Below are 25,101 nucleotides of genomic sequence, written 5' to 3' on the forward strand. Positions count from 1 at the left end.
TTTTCTAAGGAACATGTAATCAGATCTGTGTTTATTTATTTTTAATGTTTATTTTTGAGAGATAGAGCATGAGAGGGGGAGGGGCAGAGATAGAGGGACACACAGAATGTGAAGCAGGCTCCAGGCTCTGAGCTGTCAGCACAGAGCCCGATGCGGGGCTCGAACTCACAAAGAGAGATCATGACCTGAGCTGAAGTTGAACACTTAACTGACTGAGCCATGCAGGTGCCCCAGATCTGGGTTAATTTAAAAGGTTGTTTTGTTTTTTGTTTTTTTTTAAACATTCTGCCAAGAGAGGAAAGCAGAATTTGATGCAAGGACTCCAGTATTGAGGCAAAAACACGTGAAAGAGGAAGTTAAAGAATGACTTTTTTTTTTTAATGTTTATTTATTTTTGAGACAGAGAGAGACAGAGCATGAACGGGGGAGGGTCAGAGAGAGGGAGACACAGAATCTGAAACAGGCTCCAGGCTCTGAGCTGTCAGCACAGAGCCCGATGCGGGGCTCGAACTCACGGGCCGCGAGATCATGACCTGAGCCGAAGTAGGACGCTTACCCGATTGAGCCACCCAGGCACCCCAAGAATGACTTTCTTAACTTTAACATTTGGTGGTACGCTGCACGGCTTCCTGAAGTAAAAAGAATACAAGGAGTATAACCAGAATGCAAGAGTACAAGCAGGTTTTTGGTCATAGATAAGTTCTATTTTAAGCATGTTGAATTTGAATTGCCAGGGAGATGTCCAAATGGAAATGTCCATTATAGTGTTGAGTATAGAAGTCTGTGGCACACCTGTGTGTGTGGAAGAAAATGAGTTTGCTCAGAGAATGAATGGATGGAAAAGGTAGCTGAGGAAGGAACCATGAAAAACACCTCCAGGTAGGGAAGGATGAATCACAAGGGAGGCCAGAAGCAGAGCAAGCCAAGAATTTCACATTGATTTTCTTTTTTTTTCCCTACTGTTGTCCCTGAGGGGGTGCACCGTTCCTGGAAGTACTGCAGTAGCAAGTCGATGGGGGGAGTGGACGGAGCAAGCTCTTATTCCATCTCCAAAAACCCATTTAATATATGGTCCTCTGATATAGGACATGCCAGATGTTAAACTGATAAAAACAGATACTACATTCGATCTTAGCCAAAAGGCCGAGAAGCAATTCATATTTTTTAAAGATTATTTAAGTAGTCTCCTCCACACCCAACGTGGCGCTCAAACTCACAACTCTGAAATCAAGAGTTGCATGCTCCACTGACTGAGCCAGCCAGGAACTCCTACATTGATGTTTTTTAATTTTTAAAAAATTTTTTGTTTTTTACTTAAAAAAAATTTTTTTAATGTTTATTTTTGAGACAGAGAGACACAGAGCATGAACAGGGGGAGGGTCAGAGAGAGAGGGAGACACAGAATCTGAAACAGGCTCCAGACTCTGAGCTGTCAGCACAGAGCCAGACGCGGGGCTCGAACTCACGGACCGCGAGATCATGACCTGAGCCAAAGTCAGACGCTTAACCGACTGAGCCACGCAGGCGTCCCTGTTTTTATTTTAGAGAGGGGAGGACATGTGAGGAGGGGAGGGAGGGCAGAAGGAAGCGAGAGAGAGAGAGAGAGAGAGAAATCTCAAGCAAGCTCCATGCTCAGCAAGGAGCCCAATGCAGGGCTCAATCCCAACCCTGGGATCTGACCTGCGCTGACATCAAGAGTTGGACACTCAACCGACTGAGCAACTCAGACGCCACTACATTGATTTTTTTTTAATGTGCTCTTTCTGGTGTTTAATTCTTTTTTTTTTTATTATTGCTTATTTATTTTTGAGTAAGAGAAAGCATGAATGGGGAAAGGGCAGGGAGAGAGGGAGAGAGAATCTCAAGCAGGCTCTGCACTGCCAGCGTAGAGCTGGATGCGGGGCTCGAACTCACAAACCGCGAGATCATGACCTGAGCCAAAACCAAGAGTAGGACACTTACCTGACTGAGCCACCCAGGTGTCCCTTAATTCTTTTTATTTTTTATGTTTGTTTATTTTTGAGAGAGAGAGAGAGTGTGTGAGCAGGACAGGGGCAGAGAAAGAAGGGGTAAAGTATCCAAAGTGGGCTCCACTCTGACAGTAGCGAGTCCCATGTGGGGTTCAAACTCACAAACTGTGAGATCATGATCTGAGCCACAGTCAGGTGCTCAACTGAGTAGGCCTCCCAGGTGCCTCGGTATTTAATTCTACTATCATACAGGTTTCAGTTATAAAACACTAGCTCAAACTCAAGTGTGCAACCAGCAGCTTTGTTTCCATTTACGTTCACTTTTAGAACAGCAACAATAGGCAGCTACGAATTCAGCTGCTGAATTAATGCATTGCTGGCAATAAAATAAAAAGGCAGACCAAAGGGGGTAAAAAGGTGGACCAAAGGAACATTACGAAGCCCTACTTTGTGACACTGTAAACAATGAACTGTGTTTGTGCAGTGCTAGGAAAAAGAGCCAAAGTGGATACAGGAGAAACTATGGGAGTAGTAACCCTATCAACCAGTCTCCAAATCTCACTTTATTTTCCAGATCCCTTCCTTTACTTTCTGTGCAACCATGAAGTTTTTTTACTTGACCTATGCTTCAATTTCCTAGTCTATTAATAATAGTTGTACCTACTATAATAGGTTATTGTGAAGATTCATTTAACCAATATAATGCTTATTATTATTAACAAAATGTGTTCTCAGTGATTGTTTTGTTGTAGTTTATGGTATACTCTTCCAATATAATGAGTCCTTGCTTGGTTTTTGGCTTTAAATATCCCTCCACATTCCACATAATGGAATTGTGCTGAACCACATTGAAATAAAGACAAAAGTCAGGTCTAAGCTTGGGCAAGTCAAGTAGTTTGCTTCTGAACCTTTTTTCCTTAGGTTCATGCCTTGGGACTCGGCTTTCACGAATTCGCTCAATACAAAGGAAGCAGTAAAAATGAAAAAAACCGGTTTTCTCCCTGTGGCACCCATTTAGTGGTCTTACTTGCGAATTTCATCCCGGTGGCCTTCTGGTCTTGAGTGTAGATCATCTCCTGCCTAGTCTGTTTCCTTGTATTAGCACATAGACTACAACATGAATAGATCATAGATTAGATCCAACCTTGAACCAAAGACATCCATAAACAGATGTCTTCAGTTCAGTTCCAGTCTTCTACTCTTTTCATCAAGAACAGCACCTCCTACAGTGGCTCAATTTAAAAAAAAAAATATTTAATGTTTGTTTTTGAGAGAGAGACAAAGTGCGAGTGGGGAAGGGGCAGAGTGAGAGAGGGAGCAGGCCGGAGCAGGCTCCAGGCTGTCAGCACAGAGACGGACAGGGAGCTTGAACTCACGAGCTGTGAGATCATGACCTGAACCAAAGTCGGATGCTTAATTGACTGAGCCACACAGGCATCCCCAGAGATACATTTTAAACTTGACCCAAAACATTTGTTTCAAAATAATACAACGGGGGAAAAAAGGAAAGAGATATAAAGCAAGATGGGCCTGGAGTTCATAATTGTTGAAGCTGGCTAAAGGGTACAAAGTGTTCATCATCCTACTTTTGCAGGTTACCCACCCCTTCCAACCACCGCTGGGGAAAGCAGGGAAAGGAAGAGAAATTGTGTAATCAACTATGATCCTAAAAGATGAACCTTTAAGGTATTTTATATATTCTGGTCCTCTTTGCCCTCATCTTGTCTTCCTTCCCTTACTCAGTTCGACATCCTATTTTTCTTTTCTGCCATGCAAACAGCAGCTACACGTGGGACAATTTCAAGGAGGTAAACAGACAAATAAGTTCAGCACAGGCAACTTTGTTTTTGAAGGCAGGGAATAGACTGGGCAATGTCAAATGCCTGCCAGAGATCATGAACATGGGTCAGAATCTCAGCTTGTCTAGAGAACTCTACCACCTCCTTACAGATAATGCCAGACACACCCAAAGGTGAAGTACAAACCTGAAAGCAACAGCTCCATTTTTGTAAATGATATTGGCAAGGACTGGGACTTTCCCACGTGAACTAAACTTCATTCGGTGAATGCTTAATAAGGGCTAATTGAGTGAATAGAAATGTGCTAAACAGAGGGAAATAGAGGCATACTTCCTGTCCACGAGGTTATAACCTAAATTCAGAACTGACACACTTGTGCTCTGTTAACAAGATTATATATGTCAAGTGATACTGACAATATATACAGCTCTGAAGTAGCACCACTCAGGAAAGACTTGAAGAATGGATAGAATTTGATTTGAAGGGGTGCCCCGGTGGCTCAGTCAATTGAGTAAGAGTCTCCAATTTCGGCCCAGGTCATGATCTCACGATTCTTATGAGATGGAGCCCCGAGATGGGCTCTGTGCCAATAGCAAGGATCCTGCTTGAGATTCTCTCTTCCCCTCCCCTGCTCTCACGTGTGCACACACATGCTCTCAAAATAAACGTTAAAAAAAATTTTAACGTTTATTTTTGAAGGAGAGAGAGAGAAAGTGAGAGTGTGAGTGGGGGAGGGGCAGAGAGAGAGAGGGAGACAGAATCCGGAGCGGGCTCCAGGCTCTAAGTGGTCAGCACAGTGCATGACACAGGGCTTGAACTCACTAACTGTGAGATCATGACACCTGAGCCAAAGTCGGAGGCTTAACCTCCTGAGCCATCCAGGTGCCCCTAAACATTTTTTTTTTTAAGTTTATTTATTTAGAGAGAGAGAGTGCAAGCAAATCCTTATAGCAAACTTAGGGAAAAACCTTAGCACCTCAGGAAAAAATGGCTTACCCACACCCTTTCCATGACCCTAACCGTTTCAGTAATAAAAAAGAACACGCACTTTGAGATTAAACAGGCATGTTTTATTATCAAATGTAACAATTCTATGAAAACTCTCAGTAGTATTGTAGTTAAGTATTACTATCTTTAAGGCTTTCAGAGCTTTGGGCAGACAGCATCTTAAGGCATCAAGTATAAACAACTCTTTTTCTGATCCTAAGTGCCAGTTGTCACCAGTTTTCACACAAAAAGGTTTTTTGTTTTTTCTTTTTTCCTACTGCAGTTAAAGGGCCATTGCTGGTCAAGTGAAGAGGGAAGGTTTGGCTCTCCATTCAAGGTGTTAATCAAAGTAATGCAAAGTAAATAAAAAATAGCAGCCACATAAATCTGCATGGCATTGCATCCAAGCCAAGGACAATAGGAGGAACTTAAAGACACATGTGCACTTACTTAATCAAATCCTGTTTTCCTCTTTGGAGTTCCATGAGGCAGCAGTACTAGCTAGCTAGTGTCTAATATTGCACTTTTGTAGCATACACACAGCTAAACACATAGTGCTAAACGCTGACAGCATCAGTAACTGCTCTAACTGCTTCAGTGTTTACTTCTCAGTCCAGCATGCTGACTCTAATCCTATGCTTTTAAAAGTTTTAATTATTTGACAGTTAAGGCATTAGAGAGAAAGGTTTAAGGCTATATCTTAATATATACAAGCATTCACTTCAGTTAGTATATTGCTTTCTAGAATACACTGTTCAAATATTCTCATTTTGCGATATTAAAAACTATGGAATATCTCTTATTAAAGTCCAAACCATCAGTAATGGGAAAAGTACAATATAAAATAATACATTTGAAGCCACAATGTTCAGTTACAGTTTAAACTAGAAATTACTAGCTACACATAGCTGCTTCATTTTTGGTTTTGCATTTTGGCCCCTAGTTCATTATTTACAACTGGTACCTGCTGAGAAAAAAGATGCAACTTTTAAGCCATGTATGTTTTGCAGTGGGTGTACAATATCTTCTAATTTATCCCAAGGTGTTTTAAAAATCATTTTCATTCGTTTTTAACTGTAAGACACCATGATGGCCAAGATAGTGGGAGAATAGTTTTATTTCTTAAGTTTGTGACTCAAGTATTCCAAGATCTTATTCTTGAATTACTTAGTAAGAGGGCACACTCGTGCAGAAGATAGGGAGATGGAGATAGAAAAATGGAAACACACAAATGAAGCTTCCACAACAGAGTTCCTGATGGAGACGGTAGACACTAGTATTTTTGTCCAAGACTTAAAACTTAGGAAACACCTATGATGCCACGTTAGCTGGAAGTATTAGAGTCACTCAATTTCCAATTCACATTTTAAATGCCTATTTGCAATCAGCAAGGAGCCAGGCATGCTGCTTGCTAGAAGGATTTAGCTTCATTGGCTCAAATTTTTTCCTCTACCAAAAGATAGGGCACAGGCCCACTGTCCAATCACGTTTGCTGAAAATACTGCAGCCTGAGTGTAGACAAACTTCCCCTGAAGTTGCTAGAAGTTGATATATCTGACGGTTTCGGGATCACCATACATCTTTCAAACACTGAAAAAAACAAAACAAGACAATAAAAAGAAATATTACAGTCTCTAAATTTTCAATTATTGGCAGCTATAATAAAACAATTTCGAATTACAAAAGGCCCCCCCCCCAAAAGCCTTAAGGGAGTCCACAATTTTATTTTACACATAGTTGGGATTCTTTTTTTCTTTTTAATGTTTTATTTATTTTTGAGACAGAGACAGAGCATGAGCAGAGGAGGGGCAGAGAGAAATGGAGACACAGAATCCGAAGCCGTTATTTTACACATAGTTGGGATTTCTACAGCAAGTTCTCAAGGAGCAGTGTTGGCAGATGAAATTTAAGTGGTAACTGGCATTCCCACAGCTCCCTCCCTTGTGTTACTATGTGTCGATGATGTGTATGTTTGCACCTCCATACTTTACTCAGCTCCTTTGTGGAGTGACTATTTCACAATGTCTATACATACAGACATTCCTCAGTCTGGGTCCTCAAGTTACAACAGCGTTTTTTTGTTTTGTTGTGTTTTTAATTTTTATTTGGGAGAGAGAGAGAGTGTGCGTGCACACATGCAAGCTGGGGAGAGGGACACAGGGAGAGAGAGAGAAACCACAAGAAGACTCTATGCTCAGCACAGAGCCTGACATGGGGCTCGATCCCATAACCCTGGGATCACAACCTGAGCTGAAATCAAGAGCTCAACTGACTGAGCCACTCAGGCACTCCATCATAGCAATTCTTCTGCTATTAAGAGGCTTGATGCCATTATTAAAACCATTAAGACAATTTTTGAAAATTAAAGTCTAGTATAAGAAATTTCATATATGAAACAAAAATATTTGAGTCAATAAGAAGCAATGAGGCATGACATTATAGGAAACATCAACTCTTTCAGTGAACAGTTGATAGACAACCTTTATGTGAATTCATTCATCTGCACAACCATCCTATAAAGATTACCATGCTATTCCCATCATACAGATGGAGAAACGGAGGCACAGAGCAATTAAAGTAGTCATCGGCAGGTCCAGAATTTGAACACAAATTGGTTCCGTTATGCTATTTCACTTATACACCACACAAAAACATACATACATACATACATACATTCATTCATTGTGTGAGAGAGAGAGATAGGCGGAGAGAGGGGGAGAGAGAGAAAACAAAGCAGGCTGTGCACCATCAGCACAGAGCCCGACGCGGGACTCGAATTCACGAGCTGCAAGATCATGACCTGAGTGAAATCAAGAGTTGGTTGCCCTACTGACCAAGCCACCCAGGTACCCCACCACACAAAAACTTTAAAGTGAAAACTTTTGGCATTGTGCATGCTTTCACAAGTAGATGAGAAACTGGACTGCAGATAGACATAAAAATGGTTCTTCAGAGTTCAGATCTGTTCATATGGCCAGTTTGAAATCATGGTCAAGGTTAGATTTGCTTTAATAATAGACTCTAAAATTGATACAAATTTAGAATCAGGTATTTATAAAACAGGGAAATACTTGTTAGAAATCATTCTTAAAATGTGGTTTACAAAGTGACTGTAATTTAGTACTTAGTGTAAAACACAGGACACGCAAGTTTCCCCTTGGTTACTAAGTACAAATAAAATCTCTATCAATGATCTACCAACACAATTGTCCAAGATCTACTATATTCTTTTGGCAATAGCATCTGAATTGTCCTTAAATAACTGACTGTCCCATAACCTAATCTTAAACCCATAATGAAGCAACTTTACAACTGAGCCCAACAAGTGACACAGACATGGCCAATCAGAGCCCTGCATGTTCCTGGCCACAGTGCTTTCTGAAATGGACCTAAGCCAGGCCAAATAACCTCAATTCCTGGCCTGCCTCTGGATTTAAGATGGAAGGATGTAAGCCAAGAGTTGCTGGAGGTACCCTACAGAGACAGTTTGGAAAGAGCAAGCCCTTGGATCCAGTCAAGTCAGTCAACCATGGGCCTGTTATCAGAGTCAATAAATAAAACCTTTTCCATTCCCAGCTCATATTATCATTCTAATAAGAAACCAATGTAGATGCTGAAAACTATACCTTCATATTCTGTGAAAACATAGAAAAGTCTGAAAAAAATGAAAAGTTTAGCTTTCTCAAGCCTCTTTTTTTTTTCAGCTTATTTTGAGAGAGAAAAGCAAGAAAGAGTGCACATGCATATGGCAGGGGCAGAGAGAGAATCCCAAACAGGCTCTACACCCTCAGTGTGGAGCCTGATATGGGTCTTGAAGTCCCTGAGCTGAAGTCAGATGCTTGACTGAGCGACCCACTCACCTCTGAAGCCTGCCTTTTTTTTTTTTTTTAGTGTTTATTCACTTTTGAGAGACAGAACATGAGCAGGGGAGGGGCAGAGAGAGAGGGGGACGCAGAATCCGAAGCAGGCTCCAGGCCCTGAGCTGTCAGCACAGAGCCTGATTTGGGGCTCGAACTAACAAACCGTGACATCATGACCTGAGTGGAAGTCGGACGCTCAACTGACTGAGCCACCCAGGTGCCCCTTGCTTTTTAATCCCAGTAGTATCCAATGGAATTTTAGTGTTTAGTAATCAAACTTTAGACTTCAAGCTGTTAACAAAAGACAAACCCCACAAAACCTTCAACTCCCCCTCAAAACAACAAAAACCCCCAAAACAAACAAAAAACAACCAATGTTTCCTATTTTCCCTTAGCTGCAGAAAAGAGTAAAAGTATAAAGAAACTATTATGCAAAGACAATTTTGAAGTTACAACTGCAAATATTCACAAATCTCTTTCCTTTCCAGTAAGATCTGTGTTAAAAAATGTTTTTTTGTACACGGACATTGAAAGTACCATGTACAAAGAAATCATTTAAGAAAACTGGATTTCACCAACTGGGGTTACGTCTTATGAAATGAAGCTAAACCCCTTAAAAACCCTGCAATTCTGATTAGTTGTAATATTTTATTTCCTTGTAGTAATTTTGACATCTCTTTTCTAAAAAAATTAAGTCATTTGTGAGATTTCTTTGTTAGGACAAAGAAATAGTTTCTTTTTCCTTATATAATAGGTAAAATAAAACCCATAACTCAGATTCTTTAATCAAAGAAAAATGTTTTGATAGCCTTTTTGTCACTTAAATCACTAATCGGCATTTAGGTAGCTGTTGCTGCCCACTATTATAAATACTAGCTGAAAGAGAAAGAAAGTAAAATCTTGTTTCATTTTAAAATCTCATTTATCCAAGAAACATCTTGAATATTTTGGCCAGAAACTAAAATATTAGTCACTATATTGCTCCAAACAATTATATAATACAAAAGACATACCATTTTTAAAAAATTTAAATCCCAGTTAGTTAACATATAGTGTAATAATAATTTCAGAAATAGAATTTAGTGATTCATTAGTTACATATAACACCCAGTGCTCATCCCATCTCAAATCCTCCTTAATGCCCATCACCCATTTAGTCCATCCCCCACCTCCCACCCCGCGAGCAACTCTCAGTTTGTTCTCTGTATTTGAGTCTTTTATGGTTTATCTCCCTGTTTTTATATTATTTTTGCTTCCTTTCCTTTATATTCATCTGTTTGTATCTTAAATTCATCATAGGAGTGAAATCATGTTTGTTGTTCTCTGACTTATTTTGCTTAGCATAATACACTCTAGTTCCATCTGTGTTGTTGCAAATGGCCAGATTTCATTCTTTTTGATCACCGAGTAATATTCCAGTACACACACACACACACACACACACACACACACACATACACACACACAAAGCACATCTTTTTTATCCATTCATCAGTCGATGGACATTTGAGCTCTTTCCATAATTTGGCTATTGTTGATAGTGCAAGACAGATAATTTTCGAACTACAAAGTAATCTAAACTATATACTTAAGAGGCCAGGTATAAAAGATACTCTCCAAATGAAAGCTGCATGGTTTTTGTTTGATTGTTGGGTATTCTTTTGCTTTTCCTTAAAACCTAGCTGTTGTGAAAATACCAGGCTTAACACATCACAAGAACTTCCAAAAATACCTAGTATAGACAAAAGTTCTCACAAAAAAGCAAAGGAAAATGTTAACACTTCATCTTGGACCTCCCTGCCTCTAGAACTGTGAGAAATTAGAGGTTTGTTATTTATAAAACACCCAGTCCGTGGAATTGTGTTACGGCAGCCAGAATGAACTAAGACATTCAGCAAATGATCAAGATTACACCGCCAGTAATGTTATGTAGGTAATAGCATCCCAGATATTATGTGATAGGATGTGCACTTCACCTCCATGATATTATTCTTTCCCAATACTCATTACCCCAGTATAATTGCCAAAAAAGCATCTAACAAATTCAAAATCAAGGATAGCCCACAAAATACCTCAAAAGCAGAATACCTGAAAATTGTCAAGGTCATGAAAAATAAGCAAAGACTGAGAAACTAACATGGACTAGAGGATACTAAGGAGACAGGCCAAGTAACTGCAACATGGATTCATAGATTGGATCATGGAACTAGATCATGGAAATGAAAAAGAACATTAATGGAAAAATTGGTGAAATCTGAACAATGCCTGGAGCATAGATAATAGTCATCAACATTGCTTCTGTATTGATTATTGTAATCATAGCAATAAAGTAGTTATTTGTCTATATGCATAACTTTATAGTTTGTAAAACTTGCTTACGCTCATTAACCCACCTGATTCTTACCTAGAAAAGTTAAGTCACATATGAAGAAGTGATGTTATATGCATTTTACAGAATAGGAAAATGTTACCTCTGAAGAACTGTCTCTCCATATGTATGCAAAATATGTTTATAGCCAAGCATTTGTTGACAAATTTATGAGCTGGTCCTGCCCGCCCCCCCCCCCCCCAACACACTAGGAGAGTTACACTTGGAGCTTATGGTGAGGGAGTTGGGGGTACAAACAAGAACTCTGGCCTTTTGAGGAGGCATTTTTTTCCAGACAGCCATCAAACCTCCTTCCCAAGAGGGCATCTTCAACAGCTTGTGAGCAGTCGTTGGGGATCTTTTATGATAAAAAAAAAAAGAGGCATACCTAGAGTAATTCTTGGGTTAGCTGACAAATGTTGGCTATACAAGAAGGCAGAATACTGAAACTTCTTTATCAGACCTTATCATGGGCTTTGGCTACCTTTATCTGACTCCATAACCAGTAATGGCATCATGCTTTCAATAAATTTTTCAAGTACTGTTACTAGTTTCCTGTCATTGCTGTAAAAAATAATGTAATTTGATGACTTAAAACAGAAACTTCTCTCACATATCTGGCGGCCAGAAATCAAGGTGTCAGCCAGGATGTACATCCTCCAGAGGCCCTAGGGAACAATTCTTTGCCTTCTCCACCTTTCAATGGTTGCAGGTGATCCCTGGCTTATGTCTGTATTATTTAAATCTCTGCCTCCATGGTCATATTGCCTCCTCTTCTCCTGTGTCCATCTGGTCTCCTCCCCACTGCCCTTTTTTTTAAGTAGGCTCCATACCCAGTGTGAAAGCTTGAACTCATGACCCTGAGATCAAGAGTCATGTGCTCCACTGACTGTGCCGCCCAGGTGCCCCTATTTCTGCTTCTTTTATAATTGCATTAAGGGCCCACCCACATAATCCAGGATAAACTCCCCTCAAGATCCTTACTTTTTTTTTTTTTTTTTTTGCCAGATAAGGTAATAGTCACAGGTTCCAGGGATTAGGATGTGGACATTTATTTGGGGCCACCATCCATCCCACTATAAGTACTTACTCTGCCAGGCTCTTATTTGCTTAGTAGAAAAGAGCACCAAGACTGAAACTCAAAGTGATGTATCTTTAGTCAGCTTGGTCATTAACTGTAGGACTCAGAAAGTTACCCAGCCTCTCTGGGTTTCATTTCCTCATCTGTCACATGGAGCCATGGGTACCTGCCCTGATGCCTCACAGTGCTGCAATGAGACTTAAATGGCACTGGAGATATAAAATTGCTTACAGAGCATAAGGCATTCTAGTAATGTTTAAGAGATGACTAGTGATGATAAATTTGATTATTAATATAGATGATGAGAAAAAATATATAGCCACACGAGAAGGTTAAAGGGAAATAAATGGGGTCCAAATTGCATAAGGACGTACAAAAAAGAATCTGAAAGAAAATATTCATTATGGTTATTTCTGGAGGGTGGAATTATTAGTGACTTCTTTGCACCTGTCTGTATGTTCCAAATTCTTTACAATGAGCACACAATACTTTTATGATCCTTACCTCCCAGGATCGCTGAGATCATTAAATAACTGATAACTTAACCAGGTGTTTCAGCCAGTACTCCATGTGAATTTTTTAAAATTTCAATATAAAAGTAGATCAATCTGATTTTATAATAATAAATCCAAACACCTGGATTTTAACAGAGCCCCTGATATTTCTATCATGACTTCAAATATATAAACATAAGATAGAATCAGAGTTGAGTAATGGTTATAGTCAAGTTAGGACATTTCTCATATAATAACAAAAAGCTCTGAGGTGCCTGGGTGGCTCAGTTGGTTAAGCATCCTACTCTTGATCTCAGATCAGGTCATGATCTTGCCATTGGTGAGATAGAGCCCTGTCTGGGGCTCTGCACTGATAGCCCATAAGACTACTTGGGATTCTCTCTCTCCCTCTCTCTCTTCCTCCCTGTCTCATATGTGTGTGCATGCTCACATGCTCTCTCAAAGTAAGTAACATTTTTAAAAAAGAACAAAGTTCCACGTCTAGTCATTTCTTCTTTTTCTTTTTAAAGATTTTAATGTTTATTTATTTTTGAGAGCGTGTGTGCAAGCAGGGGAGGAGCAGAGAGAGAGAAGGAAGGAGATGATCTGAAGCAGGCTCCCCACTGTCAGCACAAAGTCCCACGAGGGGCTTGAACCCAGGAACCCCAAGATCATGACCTTGGGAGTGCCTGAAGTCAGACACTCAACTGACTGAACCACCCAGTCACCCCTCTAGTCATTTCTCATTCAATATATTCATTTTATGATATAGAAGAATATGCTTATCACGTTCATAAACAGCATTAAGAAGTTGAATAAAGAACATTTCAAATGATGAAGTATGGATCAAAAAGAGTATCAAAAGGCTAGAATAATGTGCTCTCATTCCTGTGAACTAAACTAGAAAATACCCCATACCCACTGCAAAGTATCTGGGCACAATGTTCTTTAGTACCCAAGATATCTTGAAATCTCACAGAAAATAGCAGAGAATCATCACTTCCATCCCAGAACTGGGGTTTCTACAACTTCAGAACGAGAGCCTAAGACCCCAATTGTCATTTCTCAAGGACAATATTGTACTATTGGCAACCACACTTTCCAATTTAGAACTCATATAGTTAAGGCCCATAGGGTCCTCAACCATGAAAATGGTAACAAAATTTTATTTTATTTTAATGTTTAATTTATTCTTGAGAGAGAGAGAGAGAGAGAGAGAGAGAGAGAGACAGGGAGAGAGGGAGACACAGAATCCGAAACAGGCTCCAGGCTCCTAGGTGTCAGCACAGAGCCCGACACAGGGCTTGAACTCACGAGCCATGAGATCATGATCTGAGCCAAAGTCGGACGCTCAACTGACTGAGCCACCCAGGTGCCCCAGTAACAAAATTTTAAAGTGGCATACCAGGAAACTAAATCCAACAACAACAAAAAATGAAGGAATTAAGTTACAGCAATTCCTGACCATGTCCCCACAATGCCATCTCTAGAGCAAGCTCACACAGAAACCCAGTATCCTTTTTTTCCCTTCCAAGTATGTATGTATGTGTGTATTTTTTAAATGTTTATCTTTGAGAGAAAGAGAGGGAGGGAGAGAGGGAGGGAGGGAGGACGCTTGCAAGTAGGGTAGGGGCAGAGCAAGAGGGAGACAGAGGATCTGCAGTGGGCTCTGTGCTGACAGCAGAGAGCTTGATGTGGGACTTGTACTTATAAACTATGAGATCTGACCTGAGTGGAAGTTAGACGCTTAACCCACTTGAACCACCCATGTGCCCCACCCCACCCCCGAAGTTTTTATTTAAGTTCAAGTTAGTTAATGAAAGCCAATATCCTTTAAGAAAAGGTTACCAATTAAAAAACTATTTTCAAAAACTATCAGGATTCCTTTACTCTAGATTTAGACAATGAACCTTGAAAACATTATGCTAATGGGGGTACATGGGTGGCTCAGTCGGTTGAGCGTCCGACTTCGGCTCAGGTCATGATCTCGTGGTTGACGAGTTCAAGCCTTGCGTCGGGCTCTATGCTGACAGCTCAGAGCCTGGAGCCTGCCTTGGATTCTGTGTCTCCCTCTCTTTCCACCCCTCTTCTGCTCATGCTCTGTCTCAAAAATAAACATTAAAAAAAAATTATGCTAATGGAAATAAGCTAATCATGAAAAGACAAATATTAGGTTATTCTATTTTTGAGTTACCTAGAATAGTCAAATGTATAGAAACAGGAAGTAGAAAGGTAGTTTCCAGGGTGTGAGGGAAGAGGGGAGTGTCAGTTTGAGATGATGACAATAGATGGTGGTGATGGTTACATAATAATGTGACTGTACTTAATGCCACTGAACCATACACTTAAAAATGGTTAATTTTATGTTATGTATACTTTACCACCATTAAAAAAAATGAAATGGGAAAAAAGTCCACTCAACAGAATTACCATAGGACTCTGTGATTCCACTCCTAGATACATACCCAAGAGAATTAAAAAACAGGTACTCAAATCTTTGTACGTAAATGTTCATATCAGCACTATTTACAATAGCAAGAAGGCAGAAACAACTCAAATGTCTATCAAAAGAGGAATGAATAAAAAATGCGGTCTATCCATACAATGGAATGTTATTCAACAATGAAAAGAAAGGAAGTACTGATACAGGCTCCAACAAGGATGAACCTCAAAAACCTGGGAAGTGAAAGAAGCCAGACACAAAAGGGCCACATATTGTAGGATTCCATTTTTATGAAATATGCACTAAAGGCAAATCCACGCAGACAGGAATGGTGTTTCCAGGGTCTATAGGGAAAGAAAATAGGGAGATACTGCTTAATGGGTTTGGGGTTTTCTTTTGGGGTGATGAAAGTGTTTTGGAACTAGATAGACGTGGTGGTTGCACATGTTATGAATATACTAACTGCCACTGAATTGTATACTTATAATAATGATGGATTTTAGGGGCAGTGCCTGGGTGGCTCAGTCAGTTAAGTGTCCTACTTCGGCTCAGGTCATGATCTCACCATTCGTGTGTTAGAGCCCTGCATCGGGCTCTGTGCTGACAGCTCAGAGACTGGAGCCTGCTTCTGATTCTGTGTCTCCCTCCCTCTGCCCCTCCCCCACTCATGTTCTGTCTCTCTCTCAAAAGTAAATACATGTTAAAAAAAAATTTTTTTTAATGGTAGATTGTTATGATTTTTACCTAAATTAAAACAACAAAAAAGCATACCCAAACTGTATTCCACATTAAATCTAGCAAATGAATTTCTAAATTGACAAGTTTTCCCTTACCCCCAAATAACATACAACTACGATCCATAAATGTTTCTAAGATACTGTCTCCTTGGATGACACACTGAATTCCAGTCTCCCAATTCTTCCAGAATCTCTGTCACTCCTACATCATACTAAAGAAAAGGGGGAACTTCTTACGCGACTCATAAAAAATACATTCAGATTCTCGATCTCTATTTGGCCCTTTATGATTGAGCTTTCACATCATAGCGCCTTACCTTCTTTTCTGAGGATGGTCTAACTGCTGGGGCCCTTAAATACAAACCCATTCTTTGGGTAGAGTCCTGGCCTGGTCATTTGTGTGTACAAGTCCATCATCGGCTGCGTACTACAATGCAAGTTAGAACAAACAGGATCATAAGATGGACAAACTGCCACTATGGACGATTAGCATTTCAACTGAATAGATCTACGGACAGTACTATACGACATTCAGAATGTAGGAAACAAGCTCAAATGCTGGTAAGAGCCACATATGTAACAACTAATCCCAAGTCACCACTTCCTACTTAATAAAACCTTCTTTTAGGGAAGGGGTTAGTTAGAGTGAACACAGGGATAAAGAACCCATAACACAATAAACAACAAACACGTCAGATCGTGCTAACAGTAGTTTCCATGATATCACAGGTGTGACTAGATATAAAATAGTTTGAGTACCAACTATTTGCAAAGTATTGTCCAATAAGCCCAGCATCTGCAAGCAAGCAACTCTGTGAACTTTAAATATTGTATTTGTAATATCAACCTAATTCTCTCAAGCAGACAGCAGATAAACATAATAGCGGCAAGAGGCTTAAAGAGATACTGATTAAAGTCAGTATTCTGAGAAAAAACAAAAACTAAAACCATTAAAAATGCAAAGTATTAACAGTAAAGGATAAAGCAAATGGCAAATCAAGTTATAAGAATTATGTAAGGAGACCAGAGAGTCCAGAATAAGAGGCCCATCAAATATAGATACAGGTTTATTTTCACGACCAGAATGACATTCTCCTGATCAAATATTTTCATGGTAGTTTGTCTTCATGTATTCAGTCCTCATTCTATAAATCTCATTTACCAAAATGGGCCCAACCCAGGCACTTTAACTTTATAAAATCACAGATTTTTTAAAAGTTTACCTATTTATTTATTTTAGTATTCCCTACACCCAACGTGGGGCTCAAACTCATAAATCTGAGATCAAGGGTAGCATGCTCTTCTGACTGAGCCAGACAGGTGCCCCTACAAAATTACAAAATTGATAGCAGAACCCATGTGCTGCACTTTGTTTTGGACATCAGAATTCTTCCCTTTTTGTAAATCCTTGCCCTCTCTGGCTTCATACCCCCTTCCCCACTACCACCAAGTGTGAAGTATAGAAAAATTACGTCGAAGTAGAAGGAATTTTGCTAAGGGTAGGAGAAACATATATCCAAAAATTATGTTTAAATATAATGTTTATAGGAAATGACATATGCCATTATTATCTTGAGATGTTTTTTAGAAGGCAGAATTGGAAACTATCAAGAGATTTCACTCAACCAATTATTACTAAGTATTTGCTTTATTATATGAATATATTACATAACCAGAAATAAAATGAAAACCTCCCAATACATCAACAGCAATGAATACACTGTAAATAAAAATAAATACAAAATATACTTAAGAGAACACGGTTTTAAGTCACACTCTACTGATTTTGTCTTATGGTAAATCTACACCCAATCTGGATTCCTATAGCTAGGGACTATTACCAAAATAATTAAGGACAGAAAAAATAAGAAGACACAGACTCTTCGGGCACCTGGGTGGCTCAGTCCCATAAGTATCCGAGTCTTGATCTCAGCTCAGGTCATGATCTCAGGGTCACGGTTTCAAGCCCTGTGTGATTCATTCAATCAAGCTTGTGATTCATTCTCTCTCTTTCTCTCTTTCAAAAATAAATAAAAACTTAAAAAACAAAACCATTAAAAACAAACAAACAAAAAAATAGACATAGACTCTCAAAGACTGAATGTATGAGCCTTCATGTAAGAGTGATATAAAATTAGGATACAAAAGATTTTGGATTTTGTAACTGCCTTAAAACTCAAATTACTAAAGACATTGGAATAATTTGATATACTTAATTTGATAAGTGAGGTTTATATATAATCTTTTTCTTTTCTTTTTTTTCAAGGAAGCTTTATGCTCAATGTGGGGCTTGAACTCACAACCCTGGGATCAACAGTCGCATGGTCTACTGATTGAACCAGACAGGTGCTCCTAGTTCCTACGTAATCCTAATTGGTTGAACCAGGTCATGAACTCCAAGCACTTCAGCAATGAAGGCCAAATTCCTTGAGATCAAATAATTTTGTACGATCTTCTTACTTCTGATTATACCAGGTAACTCTACTCCAGCCTTCAATGATTCCCTAGAAGATACTAGAAGGTAAACTGGTATAAACTGCAACTTTGAAGCACATCAATCTTGTAGCTATAAATCTAGAAATAACTGCTTTTACTTGTTTCTGGTAGAATACCCACAAAAGCCAGCCAGAGAACACTTCATAATAAGAGCAATTTTGCTTAATCTCACAACCAATTTATGTGTATGACCTCTTAATTCTAGTCATTGCAAAGCTAAATGTTGACCAGTCAAAACAAAATAGAAAATTAATTGACTTCAAAATAGAAAATCAGCTGACTTTTAGAGCCTGAAACTTTGCTTGTACTTTCCAGAATTGGAAAACACTGGGAGAAAACACAAACTCAAAAGTTTATTAAGCAACCTCCTCAATAGCCTTCAGTAAAATTCTCTATTCCTTTCAGAATCTCATGAATCTTATGTGAAGTTTAGAGTAACTGTTTCCCCCCCTGCAAGAGCTCCCAATAGGCAGCATAATGGTTTAGGGAAGAAGCAAAGTATGTACAATAGTCGCCCTTATCAGCAGTTTCAGTTACTCTGGACTGACCAGAAGCAAATGATCCTAACACAATCCTAACACTACATCACGATGCGTACGTCATTCACCTCACTTCATCTTACCACACAGGCATTTTATCTTTTCACATCATCACAACAAGGGTAAATGTAGTACAGTAAGATATTTTGAGAGAGAATGACCACATTCGCATCCCTTTTATTACAGTTCTGCTTTATTATTGTTAATCTCTGTCTTTGAATTAGAATTTATCACAGGTAGGTAGGGATAGGAAAAAAGAAATTACAGGGTTTGATTCTATCTGCAATTTCAGGCATCGACTGGGTGTCTTGGAATGTTTTCTCCATAGATAAGGGGAAAAGATCTACTGATCTCTAAAGACCTCTTACTTCCGGTATGACTGTGTTAAGCCAGGCAATAACAAAAAATAACTTTTGTCTAACCTTCATTAGATATTCTTCATTTGCCAGAAAATACACTTTCAATTTTAAAAGCCCATAAGAACATTACAATAACTTGGTAGGCTTGGGGCATCCCCACAGAGATAATTTTAGACGAGCTCCACAATCCTCCAGGATTCATGGACGCCAAGCTTGTAAACCCATTCCAATGGTGAAACAGCCTCTGTAGGCATAATCCTTACAACTCTGTACTGCAAATGCTCAAGGCCTATTTTAGGTTTGATGATTATGTCCATAAATACTTCTTGGCTCTAGAGACTCAAGCAAAGTTCAGCTTCAAGAAGAAAGATAATTTTTGCTATTAATACAATAAAAGAGTTTCAAGATACTGATTTTTAGGTATTGCAAGAAAGGAATTTGGGTTCTAGGTAATTATGTGATTCGAGGAAAGAAAGGTCTCTGCTCAGAGGAGATGGCAATGAGGAGATTTTGCTCACTCTTACAGAGCTCTTATAGAGTTTACCAAGAAACATCTCATTTCGTAACTTGAGTCGGAAAACAATTGATGGACATAGGCAGTGGCAGAAAAAGTTGGTAAGAGCCAACATTCGTTTCACAAGAATTATCACAGATCATTTCATATAAGGCTCACCAAATATCCTACAGCTCATTTTAATGAGTTAGCATCTAAAGATTCATTGAGTCTCCTTTGTTTTTTCCAGGTTAGGTAGAGAGGCCTTGACTACTTTTTACATACTCAAATTGCATGTTTAAGTACTTTTTTTTGGGGGGGGGGGTAGTCAAGAATTAGAGGAAAACTCCTTCTTAGCCAATCCTATTCTAGATGAAAAGACCCACATTGCTGTGTACCCTGAAGAGCTTTCCCAAAGTAGCCCAATTTTCAAAAAGAGCACCAACAGATTATATTGAGACAATTAGAGTAGCCTGGAAAAGTCCTAATCTTGTCAAATGGGTGAGTTTGAAAATAGCACTCAAGGGGTGCCTGGGTGGCTCAGTCGGTTGGGCGTCTGACTTCGGCTCAGGTCATGATCTCACAGTCCGTGAGTTCGAGCCCCGCGTCGGGTTCTGTGCTGACAGCCCGTAGCCTGGAGCCTGCTTCAGATTCTGTGTCTCCCTCTCTCTGACCCTCCCCCGTTCATGCTCTGTCTCTCTCTGTCTCAAAAATAAACAAACATTAAAAAAAAAATTTAAAAAAAAAAAAAGAAAAAGAAAATAGCACTCAAAACTAGTCCCCCTGACTTTGCCTCTGGTTCTTTTTGCCTCTATAAGCAAACCTATTAGCATATGCACACATGAGGTTCAGAAAATCTGCTCTTTCCTGGCTGCATTCTTTAGGCAAATCAACTTAAGTAATAAGGGCACTGTGTATTTTCTTCTTCAAGCTACTGACCTGGTAACCTTGGAAGAAGTTAAGAATTTCCTTAACTCCAGTATTGTAGGCCAGGCCCTGCATTCTGACCACCGTGCCAGGCTGTGGAGGGACACCGCTAAGATTAGCAGCTGTAGGGAAGTAGCCAAGACTATTGGGCGAACCTGGGGGGCTAAAGGGAGAGAAAGCACAGTGAACCAATAGGAATAGACAATGTCCAATATTTATTCTAAAAGCATCAGTTATGTAAGGAAACAGACTTCCTCAAGGTGATCTTTCTTAGAATTCTCAGTTATCTGTCCCAAGACAGGTAAGAATACCATAGCTAGTCTGTCCCACGTTTCCACAAAAGTCCAAAGTTGAAAAGCAAAAGGGTTAATATAGACTTAAGTGCAAGTCTTCCCCAGAGATCCAGTTCTGAGATTCTTAAAGGGACAGGAAAGAGAGAATTAAGCCTTCGTAGTCACTCAACCACAAAGCACCACTTCCAAAGCCCAGCTCATTGATGATTAACTGGGTAGTTGCCAGGAATAGTTAGGCATGAAAATGCATGAATTCAAAGCACTAATAGGAACCACAGCCACAGTGACCAAAAGGAAAAGAAAAAGAGAAAAAAATCCAAAGTTATTGCTCCAAAGAATAGACGGTTCTACCCACATATACAAGCAATTGTACAGCATAAAACACAAAGTACTATAGCACTCATGAATTAGTTCTTCCAACCTTGATTGGAAAAAAAGGTAGCGAAGTGGGTAAATTGGAAGGGATGCATAACAAGCTAAATCAATCACCATTAACACAAAGGGAAAATTGATGCTTGTGTCCTCTCCGTGCTATCTGCAGCAATTACCACCAAGAAGAACAAGCCAAGTGAATACATAATTATTCTTTATGTGGCAACGCAAGTGATTACCATATTTTGAAATTAGTTTCACCCTGCCCCCCTACCCAATTTGTTTTCCATCACAGTGGCCAGATACCCATAATTGAAAATACATAGAGAAAAATTATAAAGATGTTAGTAGCTTAAGGATCAATAAAGACCCACAGCTTTAGATTATTCAATCTTCTAAATCTAAGTAGGTAATTATCCAACTTCAAAGACCAGTAAACACATAATGGAAGGGCTAAGAATCTGAGATTATTTATCCTACATAATCCTAACTGATGGGTTAATAGGAATGGTGCCAGATGTGCATATAGTTCCAGACTCCATTTTTTTTTTTTTTTATTAGTACAGAAACTTTGAGCAAGTCACTTAATTTCTCTGAACTTCAATTTCATCATTTGCTAAATGGGGATAATAGCACTTTCCTAGTTTCACATAATTGTTCTTCGGATTCAATAATGTAACATACCAAGTTACTCCATAAATCATAAAATAATTTGTTACCTCATTCTTGTTATTTCCATAACCATCATTCCATCATTTTTAAAATATCAGAGCGTGAAAAAATTACTTGACATCAAGCTGCCCTTAATCTTTTAAGTCTATAAAGCAGTGATCCTCAACTTATGTGCATATTAAAGATAGTTGGGAGATGTTTCTAACTTTGTGTGGGGAAAGTCTATTTAGAGACTAACAGTCAATCTATATGCAACTATAAGAGCAGATACAGAGGGAATGCTGAAATTTATGCCTGAGTAGAACTTTAGCAATCACTCAGACATACTTCATCGTTTTCACAGAGGTAGAAACAGAAACTAAGAGTTAAATTATTTCCCAAAGGTCACACAACTAGTTAGCTCTTCACCAAACCAGAACCACCCAGAGTTTTTAACCACCATTCATTCAAAGACCATATGTGCTCATGTCAAATGCCTGATAACTCATTCTCAAAAACCACCAAGACTTCTCTGTGTATTTAATGGAGTAACTAGGTTTTTCCTACTAACTAGTAGAGTCAGATTGTTCCCACAGTATACAACTTACTTCTATGACTCTGTCCTGGCACATTCTATACCTTTGGCTAACGATCTCCTATAAATTAAATCCAGGTGTCTAGTACCTTCAAAATACAAACAAGACAAAATAGATAAAAGTTATCCAACTAGAAATGTAACATTATAAGTGACAATTATGTTCAGTATCTATAAGGTAACACCTATTTTCAGGAACCCTAAACTCGGAATCACATCCTTATTTTTGCACTAGGATTTCTGCTGTACACAAGGCATCTTAAGGAAAATTAAATAATTGTGTATGTACCTGACAGGAAATGAGAATAAGAATTTTCTATCAACCTAAATGCAAAGGTCTTTCAGATTATTGAAATCAGAATCAACAAAAATAACTTATTAAAAAATGACAAGATATTGACAAGGTAAACCTCTATGTAGAAAATAAAAAAGAATTTACTAAAAACAAGGTAGAAAAAACCAGTGCAGCAAGGTAACAAAATACAAGATCGACACATATAATAGATCAATTGCATTTCTATACACTACAGTGAAAACACAAAAATGAAATTAAGAAAGCAATTCTATTCACAATAGCAATAAAAAAAAAAAAACACTTAGGAAAAAAATTTAAAAAGGAATAGTTAGACTTACTGAAAACTAAAAGACATTATTTGAAAACAAAAGATGATCTAAACACAAGGAAAGACAGTCATGTTCATAAACAAAGGACTTAATATGGTTAAAATGGCAATCTTGTCTAAATTGACCTACAGATTCAATTCACAAGCTATCAAAATCTCAACTGTTTTTTTTTTGTTTTTTTTTGTTTTTTTACAAAAATCAACAAAACTGAACCTAAAATGTGCACAGAAATGCAAAGGACCCAGAAGAGCCATACTCTCTTGAAAAAGAACAAAGTAGGAGTTATGTTTGCTAAATTTAAAACTTGCTATAAAACTACCGTGATCAAAATGGTGTGATACTCCCATAAGGGTAGGCAATGATCAGTGGAATTGAATTGGGTGGCCTGAAATAAACCCTTACATTTATGGTCATTTGAATTTTGACAAAGATTCCAAGACAATTTGGTGAGGAAAGAATACAAGCAAACTTTGAAGATGCTGTGGGTTTGGTTCCAGACCACTGCAATAAAGTAAACATCACAATAAATAGAGTCAAATGAATATTTTGGTTCCCCAGTGCATATACAAGTTTTGTCTAGACTATGCGGCAGTCTACTAAGTGTGTGCAATGCCATGAGGTCTAAAAACACACCTTAATTTAAAAATAACTATTTTGGGGGGCATCTGGATGGTTCAGTTGGTTAAGCGTCTGACTTTGGCTCAGGTCATGATCTCTTGGTTCATGAGTTCGAGCCCCACATCAGGCTCTGTGTTGACAGCTCAGAGCCTGGAACCTGCTTCAGATTCTGTCTCCCTCTCTCTGCCTCTCCCCTACTCACACCGTCTTTCTCTCTCAAAAATAAGCAAACATTAAAGTTTTTTTTAATAACTATTTTTTAGAAGTTTTAAATTTTTATTCACTTATTTTTTACCTTAGAGAGGGAGCATGAGTTGGAAGAGAGAGAGAGAGAGAGAGAGAGAGAGAGAGAGAGAGAGAGAGAGAATCTTAAGCAGGCTCCATGCTAAGCATGGAGCCCATCTCGGGGCTTGATCCCACCAACCCAGAATCATGACCCAAGCCAAAATCAAGAGTTGGATACTCAACCAACTGAGCCACTCAGACGTCCCTAAAAATACGTTATTGCTAAAAAATGCTAAGTATCACCTAAACTTTCAGCTAGTTATAATTACTGATCACAGATCATAACAAATAAAATTATAGAAAACTACAAAATATTTCAAAAATTGCCAAAATGTGACAGAGAAACAAAGTGAGCAAATGCTGTTGAGAAAATGGTGCCGACAGACTTGCTTGATGCAGGATTGCTATACACCTTCAATTTGTTAAAAACAAAAACAAAACAAAACAAAACAAAAACAACACAGTACCGAGGGGCACCTGGGTGACTTTTTCAGTTGGGCATTCAACTCGATTTGGGCTCAGGTCATGGTCTCCCAGTTTGAGCGCCACGTTGGGCTCTGCACTGACAGCATGGAGCCTACTTTGGATACTCTGTCTCCCTCCTCTCTCTGCCCTTCCTCTGCTCGTGCTCTGTCTTTCAAAAATAAATAAACATTAAAAAAGAAATACACAGGGGCACTTGGGTGGCTCAGTCAGTTGAGTGTCCGACTTCGGCTCAGGTCATGATCTCGCAGTCTGTGAGTTTGAGCCCCACATCAGGCTCTGTGCTGACAGCTCGGAGCCTGGAGCCTGCTTCGGATTCTGTGTCTCTCCCTCTCTGTCTCCAGCCCTCCCCCACTCATGCTCTGTCTCTCTCTCTGTCAAAAATAAACATTAAAAAAAATTTCTTTAAAAAAAAAAAAAAGAAATACACAGTATCTACACAGTACAAGAGAGCAAAACACAATAAAACAAAGCATGTCTGTTGTCTTTCCAATAAATGGTGCTGAAATAATGTAATACCCACATGGAAAAGAATGAATTTAGGCCTCTATCTCATATCATACAAAAAATTAATCCAAGTTGAATAAGACACCTAAATTAAGAGCAAAGATTACAGAACTCTGGGGC

General features: G+C 38.9%; 1 protein-coding gene and 1 non-coding gene across 7 annotated transcripts in view; both read right to left on the reverse strand.

Moving 5' to 3' along the window:
• Positions 1-971: 971 nt before the first annotated feature.
• Positions 972-1,155, reverse strand: LOC113600701 (U2 spliceosomal RNA). The gene has a single exon (XR_003421821.1). It is a non-coding gene; the product is annotated as a U2 spliceosomal RNA (small nuclear RNA).
• Positions 1,156-4,817: 3,662 nt separating this feature from the next.
• The window catches only part of ESRP1 (epithelial splicing regulatory protein 1), a 64,352-nt gene continuing 44,068 nt past the window's right edge, over positions 4,818-25,101 (reverse strand). For 2 of the 6 annotated variants that reach the window (XM_015072163.3, XM_027064216.2), the window contains exons 14-16: positions 20,566-20,716; positions 16,057-16,166; positions 4,818-6,346 (exon numbers count right to left, since the gene is read on the reverse strand). In XM_015072163.3, the coding sequence (XP_014927649.1) occupies positions 16,092-16,166; positions 20,566-20,716 (226 nt within the window). In that variant the 3' untranslated portion in view covers positions 4,818-6,346; positions 16,057-16,091. The remainder of the gene's footprint in view (positions 6,347-16,056; positions 16,167-20,565; positions 20,717-25,101) is intronic. The other 4 variants (XM_053208112.1, XM_027064215.2, XM_015072164.3 and 1 more) reach the window with 3 other exon arrangements.

This window comes from Acinonyx jubatus, chromosome F2 (genome assembly GCF_027475565.1).
Source record: "Acinonyx jubatus isolate Ajub_Pintada_27869175 chromosome F2, VMU_Ajub_asm_v1.0, whole genome shotgun sequence".
NCBI lineage: Eukaryota > Metazoa > Chordata > Mammalia > Carnivora > Felidae > Acinonyx > Acinonyx jubatus.